General features: G+C 38.4%; 1 protein-coding gene and 1 pseudogene across 1 annotated transcript; both read right to left on the reverse strand.

The window, feature by feature from the left end:
- Positions 1-4188: 4188 nt before the first annotated feature.
- On the reverse strand, positions 4189-5037 carry LOC149939228 (uncharacterized protein F54H12.2-like). Its single transcript, XM_090179067.1, has one exon. It carries the CDS (start codon positions 5035-5037, stop codon positions 4189-4191), a length of 849 nt encoding a protein of 282 aa, XP_090035193.1.
- Positions 5038-13635: 8598 nt separating this feature from the next.
- On the reverse strand, positions 13636-14406 carry LOC149939229 (uncharacterized; annotated as a pseudogene).
- Positions 14407-16354: the final 1948 nt, after the last annotated feature.

Genomic DNA, 16354 nt, shown 5'->3' on the forward strand with positions numbered 1-16354 from the left:
TGAAAATAGAGGTAGCGGTTGGATTTTAGATAGGATCCTATTTCTTCAGGTCAACATTATCCAGTACCTACCACTCGTAGGTGGAGCCAATTTTTTCCTTTTACCAGACGGTCTTGATAATAAAAGAGCTCTCGTGAACGTTCAGTCAGTGGACAATAAGTGTTTTTTATGGTCGATAATAGCCCGTCTTCATCCTCCCGAAAATCATCCTAACCGTGTAAGCCAATATCGAAAGTTCGCTCACGAAATTGACGTTTCGGGAATAACTTTTCCGTTTGAATTAAACTCCCACAAACTTAAAAGGTTCGAGGAGGTTAACAATTTATCCATCAACGTGTTTGCATACGAAAAAGAAGTCTTCCCGCGATACGTCAGTGAGAGGAGAGTACCCAAAGAACGCGAAATTGACTTGCTGTTGGTTACTAACGGTCAAGAAAAACATTACGGTTTGATCAACAGTTTAAGTCGTCTTCTCAGTAGTTTTACTAAAAATCAGCATACAAAATTTTACTGCCGGTACTGTCTACATCGATTTACTGGTAGAAATGCTGAGGAAAACCGAGACGATCACGTGAAAGATTGTAGTGTCCACGGGCCGCAACGTATCGAAATGCCATTGGATGAGCCTATATTGTCGTTCAAGAAGTTTGGATGGCATCAAAAGGTACTAATTTAACATTTTTAGCCTGAATATATATTAAAATTTACGATTTTAGTGTCCATACGTCATATACGCCGACTTCGAAGCTTTAATGAATAAGGTTTCAACATGTCTACCTGATTCATCTTTATCTTCGTCCACCACACTCGCTTTGCATGTCACGTGCGGATATTCCTACGTCGTCGTGGGTCCAACCGGTACGTTCAACTCCAACGTATATTTTATGTAGTTTTTTATATTTTATTTTCACTAATGTAGGTATTTCTGAGAAACCAGTAACGTACAGGGGAAAAGGTGCTGCATTACAATTTCTTAGCGACCTCCAGATAGAGGAACAAAAAATAAAGGACAAACTTAAGGAAAACCGACCAATGATTTTGTCAGCCGCGGAGGAGACAGCATTTCGCATCGCTATTAAATGTTACGTTTGCTCGGAATCGTTCTCCGCGAAAGGCTATAAAGTCCGAGATCATTGCCACTATACAGGTTCGTATAGGGGTCCGTGTCATAACTCGTGGCAAATCTGGCGAAAGGCGGACCTCAAATGTTTCCATGTTTAAACTCTGCTTTCCAACCGAATGAAGTAAAGCTTTTGCTCCGCAAAGGAGTTTACTGTTACGATTACATCGACAGTGAGGATAAGTTTAAGGAAACCCAACTCCCACCTAAAAATGCTTTCTTCAACGTTTTAACGGAAGAGGATATTTCGGATGCTGATTACGAACATGCTCAAAATGTTTGGCAAACATTCCAGATGCAAAACCTTGGTAAGATGTGTACAAATTTTATTTTAAAAATACTGGTACTAATTCGTTTTATTAAAGGGAACTACCACGACACCTATGTTGAGTCGGATACGCTTCTACTCGCCGATGTCTTTGAGAATTTTAGGACAATGTGCCTAAACTACTATAAACTGGACTGCGCGCACGCTTTCACAGGGCCCGGGTTTGCGTGGGAAGCTGCATTATGCATGACCAAGGTCAAACTCGAGTTACTTCTAGATGTGGACATGCACCTCTTCATTGAGAAGGGTATCAGAGGTGGGGTTTCCATGATCAGTCATCGGTTCGCACGAGCGAATAATAAGTATCTAGAGTCGTATGATACTTCAAAACCTGACAGTTACATTTGTTACCTGGGTACGTTTTTTTTTTAATTATTAATTTTATTAATTTTATTGTTATTAATTTTAATTATATTCAAGACATGAATAACTTATACGGTACAGTAATGTGCGATGCGTTACCGATGTCAAACTTCAGATGGATGAAACCATGCCGAGATTTCGTTGGAAACATCATTCTGTGCCACCCCGATGACGAATCGGAAGGTTTTATTCTCGAAGTCGACTTGGAATATCCGCAGTCACTCCACGATGAGCATAACTGTTATCCTCTAGCACCCGAGAAAATGTCCATTAAACCTGGAGACCTATCGGAGTTCTCCAAGGGACAGTTACAAAAACTGAAAATCCCAATCAAGGAGAGTTTACCGAAACTCGTACCCAATTTGCGCAACAAAGAGAGATACGTGGTACACTACAGAAATCTGAAATTTTACGTATCTAAAGGACTTAAAATTAGCAATGTCCACCGAATTTTACGGTTTGATCAAGGACCTTGGTTGAAACCGTATATTGACTTTAATACAGAAAAGCGTAAAATGGCGACGAATAGCTTTGAACGGGACTACTTTAAATTAATGAACAACGCAGTCTTAGGTAAGTATTTAAATTTATTTTAATTAAAATAAAATTATTTAATTATTAGTATTATTTATTTTTTGTTTTGTTTTTTTTTGAGGAAAAACGATGAAGAACCTGAGACTCCGTATCGACTTTCATCTTGTTCAAACTCCTGAAAAGGCCGTAAAGAAAGCCAGTTCCCCCGCTTTTGAGAGGATTACTGTTTTCGATAAGGATCTCGTCGGAATCCACATGTTGAAGAAAAAGCTGTTGTTAAACAGACCAATATACACAGGGTTTTCGATATTAGACCTCTCAAAGCTTCTAATGTACGAATTCCATTACGAAGTGATTCAAACACAGTACAAAGAAAAGGCTAAACTTCTTTTTACGGACACTGGTAAGACATTTTAAAAAAACACATTTTACGTATAAACTAATATTTAAGTATAATTTTACAGACAGCTTAACGTATCATATTGAGACTGGGGACTTGTATGGATATTTTACTGCGCACGCTGATAAATATGACTTCTCTGGCTATCCCAGCGACCACCCTCTCTTCAGTGAAGCTAACAAGAAAACAATGGGGAAATTTAAGGACGAGCTTGACGGAGTTCCAGTCATTGAATTCTGCGGATTACGTCCAAAAATGTACTCAATCTTGTCGACCAATGGAGAGAAACGAACCTGCAAAGGGGTCTGCAAGCGGGTAGTCAAAAAGCGCGTGCGTCATGAACAGTAAAGTAACCGTCGAAGAAATGAAGCGTATTGTCAGTAAAAAACACGAATTATCAACGGTGCGTCAAACCAAAATGTGCCTTAATCCGTGTGACGATAAACGTTACATTTTGTCTGACGGAATAAGAACGTTGTCCCACGGACATTACCGTATTGAGAAATGAAAACAAATAAATTATTTCAAAATATTTATTCCATATTTTTTATACATGAATTCCATAATCATACGATCATTTACATTTTTATCTTTAGAAAATCTTTGTAATATTTTAAACATTTTTATACCCCTACACCGATTTATGGAGAAATATACACAATATCCGCCACATGTTTTACTAACATTCCCTTGCAATTGATAAGAATTATACGTAACAGTTAGGCTGTTTCGTTCCACAAAATCGTTAAATTTAAATAAATCTGGGGGGTTTCCATAGCTTTCGAAGAATTCGGTGTTCTTTTTCCTTGAAATGTAGATAGTAGTCCAGTGTTCTCCTTGCCCTTTCGATGTGTCGGTGTTGACGATGTATAGCGAGGGGAATGTTTTGACGATTTTGGGTAGCTTATCTGCTGGGTAGATTCCCCTGAATATATTCTTGACGTAAGGGTCACGCTTCAGGATTTTTTCGAGTTGACGCGAGTCCATTATGAGCTTTGATCGAATAAAACTGCTCTGTTTTTGTCTATTTCAACCAATGATTGATATTCCGAATAGTATACAACGCTAACCGTTGACGGTAACGCTTCTCCGAAGATTAATTCTAAGCGAACGCTCCCATTCTTTAAAAGGTTGAAACATTCGGTTGAGCTTCCGTTGAGATCCGGGGTTAAATCAAATACGAAAAGAGCGTTTCCATTGGCAAATTCATCACGTCCAATAAAATTGCCTTCGTCGATATACCATTGACCAGTTTGAAGAAATTGATTAGCGTAAGAGCGTATAAAAAGGTTTTCTTTGAAGTTTGGGTTTAAAGGTTTCTGGGGAACACTACTCCCGTCAACGTATAAAGCTATTTGAGTCAGCGAGAAATTTTGGAAGTTGAACGGAGACATTTTGAAATCACCTAAAAAGGCATTCTGGTCGACTAAACCAATGACTACTTTATAAATTGTCCTTGACGGCTATCTTGTTTCCGCTGGAAATGGAAAAGGAATTGCATTCTGTTCTCGTAAATGGAAATTTCATGTTGGTCAATTCCATCGTCTTAGCATGCGCAATTATTATCTCGGGTGTCAATTTAACTTTCCTGACGAACATTGACGCGTGGGAAAAGACGACTTTGCATTTCGTACCATCAGTGTGTAAACAGAATTCATTTGGGCTTTTAATGAACTTAAAATTCACGTCAATCATGTTAGGAATAAATCGAATTTGATGGCAAATATCAGCGTGTACCACTCCAATCATATCTATTACCCCTTCTTGAGCGAATTTAGCACGATTCTTGAATCCATTGTTGTCGAAAAACCCATCAAATTTTCCCGCTTCGTCTTTGTAGAAGAGCGCACCCGTTAAAAAACTCTTTTTAGCCGGTCCTCCAAATGTCAAAAGAGTTTGGATCATACTCTTGTAAGGGTACTGTTGAGCGCACGAGGTAACTGATCTGTCACCTAATGAGACGTGAACTTCTCCGAACAGGGTGTGCAAAAATAAATTTTCTGGTCCAACTTTGTCCGCGGGTGTTTTTGCGGTGATATTTTCGTCTATTGGTAAAGATCCATCCGGTTTTACGATTTTAACTTGAACTTGAATAACCGTTTTTTTCAAATCAATGTAGGTTTCCGAGTTTCCCGCGATGGAGAAAGTTATCGTCTGATTTTCATTAACGTTTGATGTAGGGTTATATTCTACCCACTGACTTCCTATTATTCCAGTTTGAGTATACGGTACGCGAAATAAATCAAGTTCCGAGCTAATTCTGTTTTGAGAGCTGGGGTGTGCTAGTGACATTATGAAAAAATATCGGAGCTTGGACGAGCAGATCTTCTCTTACGCTTGGTTCGAAATGAACTGATGATTTTGCACGCTTTTCGTTTCCTTTTACCATTACCGGTGAGAGCTTTCACCTGCTCAGCGGCTCCCCTCAAAGTTTCTTTCCCCGCTTCTTTCCCCCTAGTCTTTAAAGCCTCTTTGAGTGATACCCCACCGGAGATGTCTGAAGCGATTTTAGCACCTGTGTTTAAAAATTTCCGTCCTAAAAAGGAAGCTCCCTTTTTTAAGATAGGCATGGCAGATCGAAATGCGGAAGCCAATATACTTCCGAGTCCATACCCTCGTTGAACAGCGACACCCCGATATACAGGGATAGATCCGTGTCCAATTTGATTCAAGTAATAATTTTGAAAGTCGCTTACGCAAACGTAATCTAAATTATGAGACGGCATGTTTCTTCTTTGACGTTCTCGTCGTAAATGAAGATAAATCTGATTTTCCTTAGGTTTTTATAGGGAAGTCCAAGTTCTTCGTGGTCTAAAGTGTAACGTAACATGCACTTTTCCTCGTTCAAAATGTACCGGACGACCTATTTCAGTCATAATATTAATTTCAATCGTTTGAAAATTGTTTTTCGCTATAGGCATATAATGAGGTCTCGAAAACTCCTTCTCAACAATATCGCCGTCTTTCCCTTGAATACTTATAATTCGCAAAAGGGGTACGTCTGAGTCGCCGACCGATCGGCTTTGAACGATATCCGAGTAGATGAACAGGGAATGTAAACCCGCGTCCATGTCACAGCTGAAAGGCGCAGTCATGGAGTTGTCAACAGTTACATCTTCTCCGGGGTTTCTCGTTAACCCTAATATAGAGGCAATTTCGTGTGGGAAATGTATTTGGTTCATCTTCTCTAATGTAACCACGACGCTGCGATTCGGTTTGTTATAATGAAACTTGACTCTAGAGCTAATATTTTGACCAAAATCGTCAACCGACAAAATTTCTAGTAAATCATCAACTCCATAATACCCTGGAGGTATTACGATATTTACGAAATCCATTATTCCGCTGAGATCTCTTTTGACGTAGTTAGTCAAAACTTGTTTCATTTGTTTTTTTAGTTTTCCTTTTGATTCTTCCGAAATTGTTTTCCAAATTCGAACAACACACTCTTCTTCAACGTTATTCCAAGTTCTGGGATAACTTATTTCAGCAAGACCAACTTCGTAAGCATCATCGAGATTTACCGGTTCTGGTAAATACGTTCTGAACTTGCTTATAGTGTTATTTTTAAAATAGTGCATGGAAGAGTCCGAGGGGAGCGTAATATAGAAACTCATTGTGTCACGATTTCTTGCACCCAAGAATCGAAATCGGAGCTGTAACCACGCCAACGTACGAGAAATTCTTTAGTTCCGTCACGTTTTGTCCTCCTCTTTAAAACTTTATCTATTTTAAATATACAGTTGTTGAGGTCCTTCCCTATTTTCTGTATTTCCTCTTTGTAGAATACTCCCAAAATGAGCTCGGAGTTCAAATCTTCGAGTTTATATACCGGTGGGTCTCTCGGTATTCGCTCTACTACTTTGAATAATTCCTCGGTGAAGTTAGATTTATATCCCTTTTCGAAAGTTCTTTTATTTTTGCTGATTCGAACTAAGTCGCCTTTTTCAAAATGAAACTTGACAGGAGGAGAAAAATCAATTTTCCCATATAAATTATCCCATATCTGTTTTGAATTTCCGCTTGTTACTTCAACAGGTTTACATTTTATAGATCTATGGAAGTTGTTGTTATAAGAATCTAATAAATCCGGCAGTACGTCGATATATCTATGCGTATTGTTTTGGGTGAAATAACGGTACATGCGCGATTTCAAAGTGCGATTGAAACGTTCGATGACACTCGATTTTACTTCAGAATGCGTCGCGAAAAACTTGATTCCTCTACGTTTCAATTCTCGTTGAACCTCTTTACAAAGAAACTAATTTCCGTGATCAGTTTGAACAATATTTGGTTTTCTACATGATTTTAAAATCGCTTTTAACGCCGTAACCATCGTTGTCCCTTTCTTGTCTTTTGTGGCCACCGCAAAAGCGTATTTACTAAATACATCAATACAACATAAAAGATATCGGAAACCGTTATTGTGACGTTTGATGTCTGCCAGGTCAAGTTGCCATTGTTCGTCTATTCCATACACTATCGTCTTGTTCCGTCGAAAATGCTGTCTAATTGGTTTGTGAAGAGTATAGGTATCTTGCCCTTTTAAAAATTCCTTAATGTCATTTATGGAAACCTTCAGACCCTTTGCTTTGGTTGCGCGATAAAGGGCTTGTACACCGCCGTAACTTCCAGGATCCTTTACATTAAAGTATATTTTTTCAAGATTGTCCATTGCTCGTGCAGTTCATTTTCCGTTCTTGATACCAGTACAAGAAATCAAAGAGTTCAAAAATAATAATAATAAATAAAAGTAAAAATGCTGTGATGACTTTCGGAGATTTAAAGTACGACACGGATAAAGATGCTAAGATACCAGAGGGAGCAGATTCAACGCAACCTTCCATGGTGGATTGTATTTCGTATGTGAAAGAAAAAGAAACGAAATATGGTTTATATTTATTTCAACGATATCCAATTAGGTAATCCATCGCCATTCATAGATTGAGGACTATAAGGTAATACGTTAAAAGGGATTACATCTGTTGATTCGTTTAATATGTCGGTAAGAGAATCAGTTTCGGTATCAAAAGGAAATTTATTTTTTACAAGTGTCTTGGGAACATTTTCTTTCGTAAGTAATTCGTAAAAGTGGTCCATGCCAACAGTATCGTGTTTCGGCTTGAATCTATATCCTTTTACAGTCTCGTGTAAGATGTCCATGATATTGGATCCGACGACTGAACGTCCTCTATACATAAGTTCGCCGCTGGAAGACCATTCAATTTTAGTGTTATTTTCAATCCACTTATACAAAGCAATGGCAGGTTTGAGGTGCGAATCTGGAATCGTTAGTGCTATTTCCGAATACCAATCTTTCTTCTTCTTCGGTTGTTCGACAGATTTTTTCTTAGTTTTTTTGTTTATATTCCGTTGTAATATATGGTTATACATTTCTACTTTCTGTGACTGATTTAGTTTATGATTATTCAAAACGGTCTTTGTATCCTGATCACCGTTAAGTTCTATTTTTGGTTGAGAGTTCAAACGCTTGTAAACTTCTTCGGGGACTAAAATCATTTTCCTAGCCATTCTTGATCGCTCGACTAATTGCCGCGCCGGCTGCGCTGCTCACGATAGATAGAAGGGGGGCTAACAGTAGAGGTAGAAATCCACCTTTTTGTACCAAAATCTTCCTTCGTTTCGCTGTGGTATTGGCCCGTGATAGCTTCCGTAAATGGCTACAATGTTTCTTCAACCGCTGCTTTTGTTCATCTGTCAGTTTGACGTTCCCTCGTAACACATTTATACAACATTCCGCAATCGCCTTGATCGCGTCATTATTAGCGTATTTGATAGAAGCGTTCCTTTGACAGGAATTACACGTGGTGAGGAACTTCAAAAAGTCACGATGATCATGTATTCTCTTAGACATGATTTATTTTGGAATAAAAACGGCAGCCTCTTCTCCAGGTAGTAGTCCGGTTCGTAGTCTATGCTGATCTGATGTGGTTGGCTTTAAATCAATCCATAAATATCCGACCGTCGCTTGATGAAACGCGTCGATGACGTATTTACTGTTAGTAGGTGAAATCTGACGCGCCAAATGGAAAATCGCTGACTTATCACGAGGAGACTTAAATATTATCAAATAGTGAGAGTTCAAGTTTAAAGTCCTAATTTCCTTTCCAGGGTAATATAAATTTTGCATTAAAATGAAAACTGACGTATTCTTGTGATGGGACCCCCGGATAAATAAATTCGTAACTTCTTTGTTATTAGAAATTTCGCAAAGTAAATCATCGAGAATGACAAAAATTTTTACGTTAGGATCCAAAATGTTAACGTTAAGTATTCCCTCGTGAAATTCAACTGTAGGTGTATGGTCTAATACCGTGTTAAATAGTTTGGGTTGATATTCCGTATAACACCATATTATTCTCTCTGGTGGTGGAGAAATACAAATATTTTTATTTTTGATAAGGTTAGCTACGAAGAAAGATTTTCCGGACTGCGTCGCACCAACGATGAGCCCGTTGAAAGGGTGCTGTAAGGTGAAATCCATTTTTAAGAATGACAAAATATTTACAAATCAAGTTCTATTTATTACATCAAATCTCTTTTAGAAGTACATACAATTTGATTAATCATTCTTTTACAAAATACATCATTTAAAAATGTTTTGAAAGAATATGTTTTGCTGATCTCTTCGTAGTTTAATTTCTCGACTGCTAACAAATAATTCGTTTCAACCCGCATCTCCCACTCGTTAAGACAATCGTGTTGTAGCTGGGAAGGGTGAGCAATATCACAACCATAACAGTAACTAATTCCAGCACGCAGTTGTTCATGAATATTCTTCTTTATAAGTTTCCGAACCCTGATTACTTCACTCAGGTATGTCTTCACCTCGTCGCTAACGTCGAAAAGAGTTTTACTTAGGTGAAGTCCTACTGCAAAACCTCTCTTGCTGGGTAGAAGCTTTCCTAAGTGTACTCCAGTCCCTGGGAACATTTCTCGAATGTCTAAGATCTTTCGGTTCTGATAGATACGAAGCTCGACGCGTTTGGTCTCCGATCCAGCGATGAACCAAGAATAGGTCTGAGTAGAGTCATCATCCAAGAAAGATAAAATCTCATCCTTCTTGTTACAAATTTGACTGAATTCAAGCTCCGATAAGGTGATGCCTGTACCTCTGTCCCTCAGGCCAAGTCGTATCTCACACAACGACGTGACTTCAACGACCTTTTCTGATGATAAGGGGAAAACTACAACAGTATCCATTCTGTAAAAGATACTTTGTAATTATATCGCCTATAAGCGAACGTAAAAGACACTAAGAGAAAATATACTTACATATTGGATGGTTCTTGCGGCAGAGGACTTGTGGTAGAGGTCTTGTAGTTCTGTTCAGCTCGAATGATGTTTCGGTCTCGGGGTGCTAGCGTTTTATAGGGTACCTAATTTCCGATTTCAACTAGTAACCAATAAAAATGCAAAGATTCGTATTTCTTACGGAAACAAGGAGTTCCGGTGGAAATTAGGGTTTCCGACGGGTTAATATTCAAAACAGCTAGCTTCAGTCAGAACTCTCAATTTCCGGATATGCTTAGCTAATATCGGTGAAATTAATGCTCCATATTTTAATTTGATTTGCATTTTAAAATATAGTTGATTTCTTAAATTATAATTAATTCTATCTTCGTATGGGATAACGTAAACAATTGGATCCGTAAAACGTACCTGCTTCATTAGTGTAACTACCTATAATTAACGTTAGGTGTTAGGTAGTGGCGCCACCCTCTCTCTGTCCGCTATCTCCGCCGCGTGTCTTCCTATATTTAGTTGAGTTCTCTGTCCATCACCCTTTATATTTAGTTCAGATCTCTGTGCGTTGTTTTAGAATCTCCCTCTCTCTCCCCATTTCGCTCTTCCGCCTCCACCTCCGCCTCCGCCTCCGCCTCTGTCTTTCAACTGACAATTTCTACCTACTTTTCTGTTGGTCCAAGAATGTCAATAGAATATTTTTCCATGATGACCTTAATGTGATCAATTTTATTCCTAATACTGCAAATGTTTAGATGAGCAATGTTCAAACCTTTATGTCATACTTCATCAAGAGCAATAGTTTCAGTTTGTTTATTATCCCTAAATCGACGAATATGGAGGGGACTAGACCAATGTTCAGGTCTCATGATAGCTTTGGAATATTTAGATTCACAGGATATCAGATAGGATTTCCGCCAGGAATTTGAGTCCTTCTGAATTACGATTTGAGCGTCTTTGATGTCAAGATCTTTTAGCTATATCCTCACAGGTTGTTTCCGAATCACAGTTGCGAATTAGGTATTTTCTCATTGGTATATTGTGATATTTTGCAGAATCTTCATCTGCGCAGGAACCCCATATTTTGTCATCCGAGCGAGTACCAGAAAGGCAGAGACAATATATCCCTTTAGGCCAACTCGTTGCATTCAATAGTTCTAATTTTGGGGAAGAAGATTTTATTACGAAACACTTATAAAGAGCTTCAGTGAAAGTAGATTTTCTTGTTGGTCGAATATTATCTATAGTTAACCCCTTATTGTCAAGATAAGTCTGTAAAATGTCTTGAGTCATATGCTTTGCGCAGTTTCCCACGAAGTAATCATTGTAATGTGAAGTTGTTTTAATATGGCACGATGCTCTTTTTTCTTCAGGCATTGTGCCTTTGTTTCTTAGGTATCGAGGTTGTAACGGAGGTTGAGACTTGCTATTAGTCAATTTAGCCATAGTTGGTTTTTGATCTTTCTTACGGGAAATTTGTCTTGGTGAACCTCCTGTTAGAGCTGAAAGATTGTTGTTTAACACTGGGGCATAAGTTTTCAAGTTCACATGATTAGGTTTCTCGGTATCTATGGTTCCAGCTATATTTTCAATTCTATCTTCCATGATTTTGATGCTATCTGCATGAGCTGTCTTGATTATAGAGAGTTGAGCTATCATGTCCTCACGAATAGTATCCCTCAGTTCATCAATCATCTCTTTAAAGTTTGTTGTTTGCTTCTTTAATGATTGCTTTAATAAGGCTATCTGCTATTTCAGCTCTACAATTTCCTCCTTTTTTACAGTTTTGTTACAGGAGTAAGGCTTATTAAGTCTATCACGACATATTTTACACATGTAGTATCGCTTTGTGTCTGCAGCTTTTAGGTTAATGCAAGGTAAATGATAATAATTAAGGCAGAGAGTGCAAGAGACCATTGCTTTACCACTGGCTTTTTCATCCTTACGTAGATATTTACAGCCATCTTCTAGGCAGTTGTCTATAACTTCGTATTTTTCAGAATCTGATTCTGAATGAGAAATTTTAATTTTAATTTTGATCCGGCATTAGATATCGTTAATTTGTGAAAAGAATAGGTGTAACTACCATTAAAAGTAAACTTTTAAGATAATTATATAATAAAAGAGTATAAAAAGAAATAAAAGCCTTAGGCCTTAGTAAAAACAGGAGCTAGAAACACACGTCTGCTTCCGACAGTGTTGCCAAGAAAATTAGAATTGAACGAAGAAACAAAACAAGACATTAGGAATATAGTTAAAAATAACTATTCAAAAAAGTCAAAAGTAACAAACCTATCGAAGTCAGAAAAGACTGCGTTACAAATAATGAAAAAAGATAAGACAATCAAAATAGTACAGGCAGACAAGGGAGGTAAATAAGTAGTTCTAAATTTTAAAGATTACACTGATAAAATGTTAAAATTACATAAAACGGACGACTACAAAAATTTTAAAAATGATCCCACCGAGAAAATAGACAAGAAAATTTATAAGATAATTAATGAAGCAATAAAAAATTGATAACTTGAAAAAGATAAAAAATATACATTCTTCCCCCCATTCTAAAAATTCCCCATATCTCTGGCTTAATAAAAATCCATAAAAAAGACAACCCCATCAGAGTAATAGTGTCAGCAATCAATAACCCAACCTATACCGTCCTGTGCAAAACACCTTGTAAAATTAATTTCACCCTTAATTGGCAATGAAGGTCATTCGTTAAAAAAACTCTTATGAATTCGTCACCCAACTAAAATAACAGAAATTAGGTCTAAACGACGAGATCTGCAGTCCTTATGAAGTTAATTTATATGGAAGTATTCCTATCGATTTAGCCTTGAATATATTGAAAACTAAATTACATTCTGATAGAAACTTAAAAAATAGAACTAAATTGAGTGAAGAAACCATGGTTAAATTAGAAGAAATTTGTTTACGAGAAACGTATTTTACCTTCGAAAATAATTTTTATGCTCAACAGAAAGGGTTAGCAATGGGAAACCCGCTTTCGGCCCCAATAGCTAATCTGGTTATGGAATATATAGAAAACAGTATTTTAATGAAAGAACAAACCAAATTCGGGAGAAGATTTATGGACGATGTCTTCCTAATAAAAAATGAATCATTGGAGGTAAATGACTTTTTAAAAATAGTCAATATTATTAATAAGTGTTAGAAAACTACATGAGTTAAATAAAGTTTGAAAGAGCGAGTTACGATATAACAGAATGCTTTTATTTACAACAAAGACTGAAGCGAGTTACACTTTATAACAGAGAGGAGATACACAGTTTTACTTTCGGTTTTGACTCATCGAGCCCCGCCTATCTATATAAACATAGAGGTTCAATTGACGGAGACCGTGGCGGTATCTATGTCACGATTCCGGCATACATATACATTTAAAAAAAGCCGCGTCTTTTAGTCTCTATAGCACTTCCCCTTGATGGTTTCGTGTCTAGATCGTGTAACCCCAGTTGTTCACGTGAACTGCTCCTAATGGTTTCGTCAACATGTCGGCTAAATTAATTGCCGTCGGTACATATTCGAAGGCAATCTTCCCCTCGTCTTCCATTTCCCGTAGGAAGAAATATCTTAAATCTATGTGCTTGCTTCTGCCGGAAGCTATCTGGTTTTTGGCCGACACATAGCGCCTTGATTGCCAACATTGATTCGCAAGGGTTCTTCGAATAGCGTTCCGTCGGTTATTTCTGTGAGTAGGGTTTTCAACCAAATCGCTTCCTTGGCCGCTTCACACATAGCCAGACACTCGGCTTCTACTTTTGAGAGAGCTGTGGTTTTCTGCTTCCTACTTCGCCATGATACGGCTGCGCCGCCTAGTGTGAATATATAGCCACTGAATGATTTTCTGTCTACTTTATCCCTAGCCCAATCTGCGTATGAATAAGCTGATAATCCTCCTTCACCGCCTTCGAAAGTTAACTTGTAGTATTTGGTCTTTTTGATGTAACGCAGCACGTGCTTAACGCTTTTCCAATGTTCTTCCGTTGGTCTTTCGTTAAATTGGCTTAAGTACGTAGCCGCGTACGCTAGATCAGGTCTCGTAAGTGCTGCTAGATACAATATACTTCCCACAGCTTGCCGATACGGAATATGTTTACTTTTGGGTTCTTCTTCCGCCCAGTTTTCGTCTGACACTTTGCTTAACTTAACTCCTGGATCTAATGGCGTTGTTAAGCCTCGTGAATCGACCATTCCAAAAGTGAACAAAATTTCTTCGCCGTATTTAGTTTGATCTATTGATATTGATCCGTCTTCTTCTCTTTGGATACGAATGGAAAGCAGATGATCCGTTTCTAGTAAGTCGCGTATCTCGAAGACCTCTTTCATTTTTCGTATAAAACGATCTCCAATTTCATCGTTTTTAACGATCATGGGTGTATCATCGACGTAAACGCCTATGATTATTCCTTCTTCCAGATTGTAGTAAATACATGGATCAGCTTTCGATTTCGTTAAATTTGACTGTTTGAGAAACTTGTCTAGACAACTATTCCACTCTCGCCCAGCTTGTTTTAATCCATATATAGCTTAGGACAACTTGCAAACGCAGTCGTCTTCTCCTTTTTCGGAATACATTTCGGGTTGCTCCATATATATTTCTTCTTTGAGAGTTCCATTCAAGTACGCCGTCGTTACGTCTAATTGTCTAACTTGCCATTTCCATTTTGCCGCGAGAGCCAGCAGTATTCTTAACGATTCCATTTTAATAACGGGTGAGTAGGTATCGATATAGTCCATACCGGGAATTTGCGAAAACCCTTTTGCGACTAGCCTCGCTTTGTACCGTTCCAGAGTCCCGTCGTTATTGTATTTCTTCGTAAAAAGCCATTTAGAACCAATGACGTTCCTGTTAGCTGGTCGTGGTACTAATTCCCACGTATCGTTATTTTTCAAATGACCAATCTCTACCTGAACCGCTTCTTCCCAGTTTTTAGCATCTTTCCCTGACATCGCCTGTGTAATGGTAATAGGATCTGGATCTAAGCTTTGAGTATGGTTTGCCGAATAGCATTTCTTCTCTCGCGCGGCTATCCTTTCTGATCTCCTTGGTGGTTCATCGTTGATAATCCGTTCTTCTTGTTTTTATTTGGTTTTGGTTCAGTAATGGTGTTTCGCACTACCGAATGAATCACAATGTCTTCTGTCGGCGTCGATTGCTTCCCCCGCTTTTCAGCGGTTGTTTCTTCTTTCGCATCAGTTTCGTCGTATTGATTCATTGATGTGGATTCACTCTTTTCGTCTTCTAGTATTTCTTCTCCAAATAGTATTTCTTCGTCATATTGTTCATCTTGATTGACGTTTGTCGCTTCTTTTCGTTTGAGATGGTAAAAACATTCGTCAAACACGACGTCTCTGCTTACGAACATTTTATCAGTTCGAAAATTCCAGAGTTTATATCCTTTCACCCCGTTCGGATAAACGATGAAAACGGTCTCTTCTCCTTTAGGATCTAGTTTACTTCGTTTGTCTAGTTGGCTTCGTACTGCCCAGACTCTGCATCCAAAGGTTCTTAAGTGTTTGAGTGTCGCTGGTTTACCTAACCATAGTTCTTCAGGAATACCGTTTTCGACTGATTTTGAAGGGCACCAATTTCTGAGGTAACACGCGGTGTTCATCGCGTCTGCCCAAAAGTACTTCGAAGTCCGGATTCTATCAACAGACAACGCGTCATGTCCATGAGGGTTTGGTTCATCCTCTCCGCAACTCCGTTAGTTGACGTGTGATCCCGTTTTTCGCCAGATATTCGTCGTAATGGTTACTGACGTATTCACCGTTGTCAGTTCTTAAGGTTCCTATCTTCAATCCAAGCTCATTCTCCGAACGCTCTTTGTATTCTTGGAAATTAACAAGGACTTGATCTTTACTTTTCATAAAGAAAATTGAAGTACGACGTGTAAAATCATCAACGAAAGTTACGATGTACTTCGCGCCTCCCTTTGATTGCGGATTTATTTTACCAACGACATCGGAGTGCACCAGTTCCAAGGGCCGTCTTGCTCTGGTTGCCTGTCCCTTTGGAAATGGTTTCCTCCTTAATTTCCCCAGCATGCACGTCTTGCATCGTGTGGTTTCTTCTGGTTTCCCTTGAACCTCTTCCTTCAAAATTATTTTTAAGGCGCCGTCGTTGACGTGGCCTAATCTCTTATGCCACTTCTCTTTGTCAGATGTTTTGACCAGTTTTGCCAGAGGTGGTACAATATCTTCTTCTATTTTGTAGAGTCGGCCCATCCTTGTCGCTGTTAAAATAATTTCGGCTTTCTCCTTTATGGTGGCCAATCCGTCTTCAAATTCGATGGAATAGCCCATCTCTTCTATGCGA

This window comes from Leiobunum rupestre, chromosome 6 (genome assembly GCF_980474605.1).
Source record: "Leiobunum rupestre chromosome 6, qqLeiRupe1.1.hap1, whole genome shotgun sequence".
NCBI classification, from domain to species: Eukaryota; Metazoa; Arthropoda; class Arachnida; order Opiliones; family Sclerosomatidae; genus Leiobunum; species Leiobunum rupestre.

What these genes read in the sequence shown, in the direction of transcription:
- LOC149939228 (XM_090179067.1), bottom strand. Translation starts at nt 5,037, where the DNA reads ATGTCACTAGCACACCCCAGCTCTCAAAACAGAATTAGCTCGGAACTT.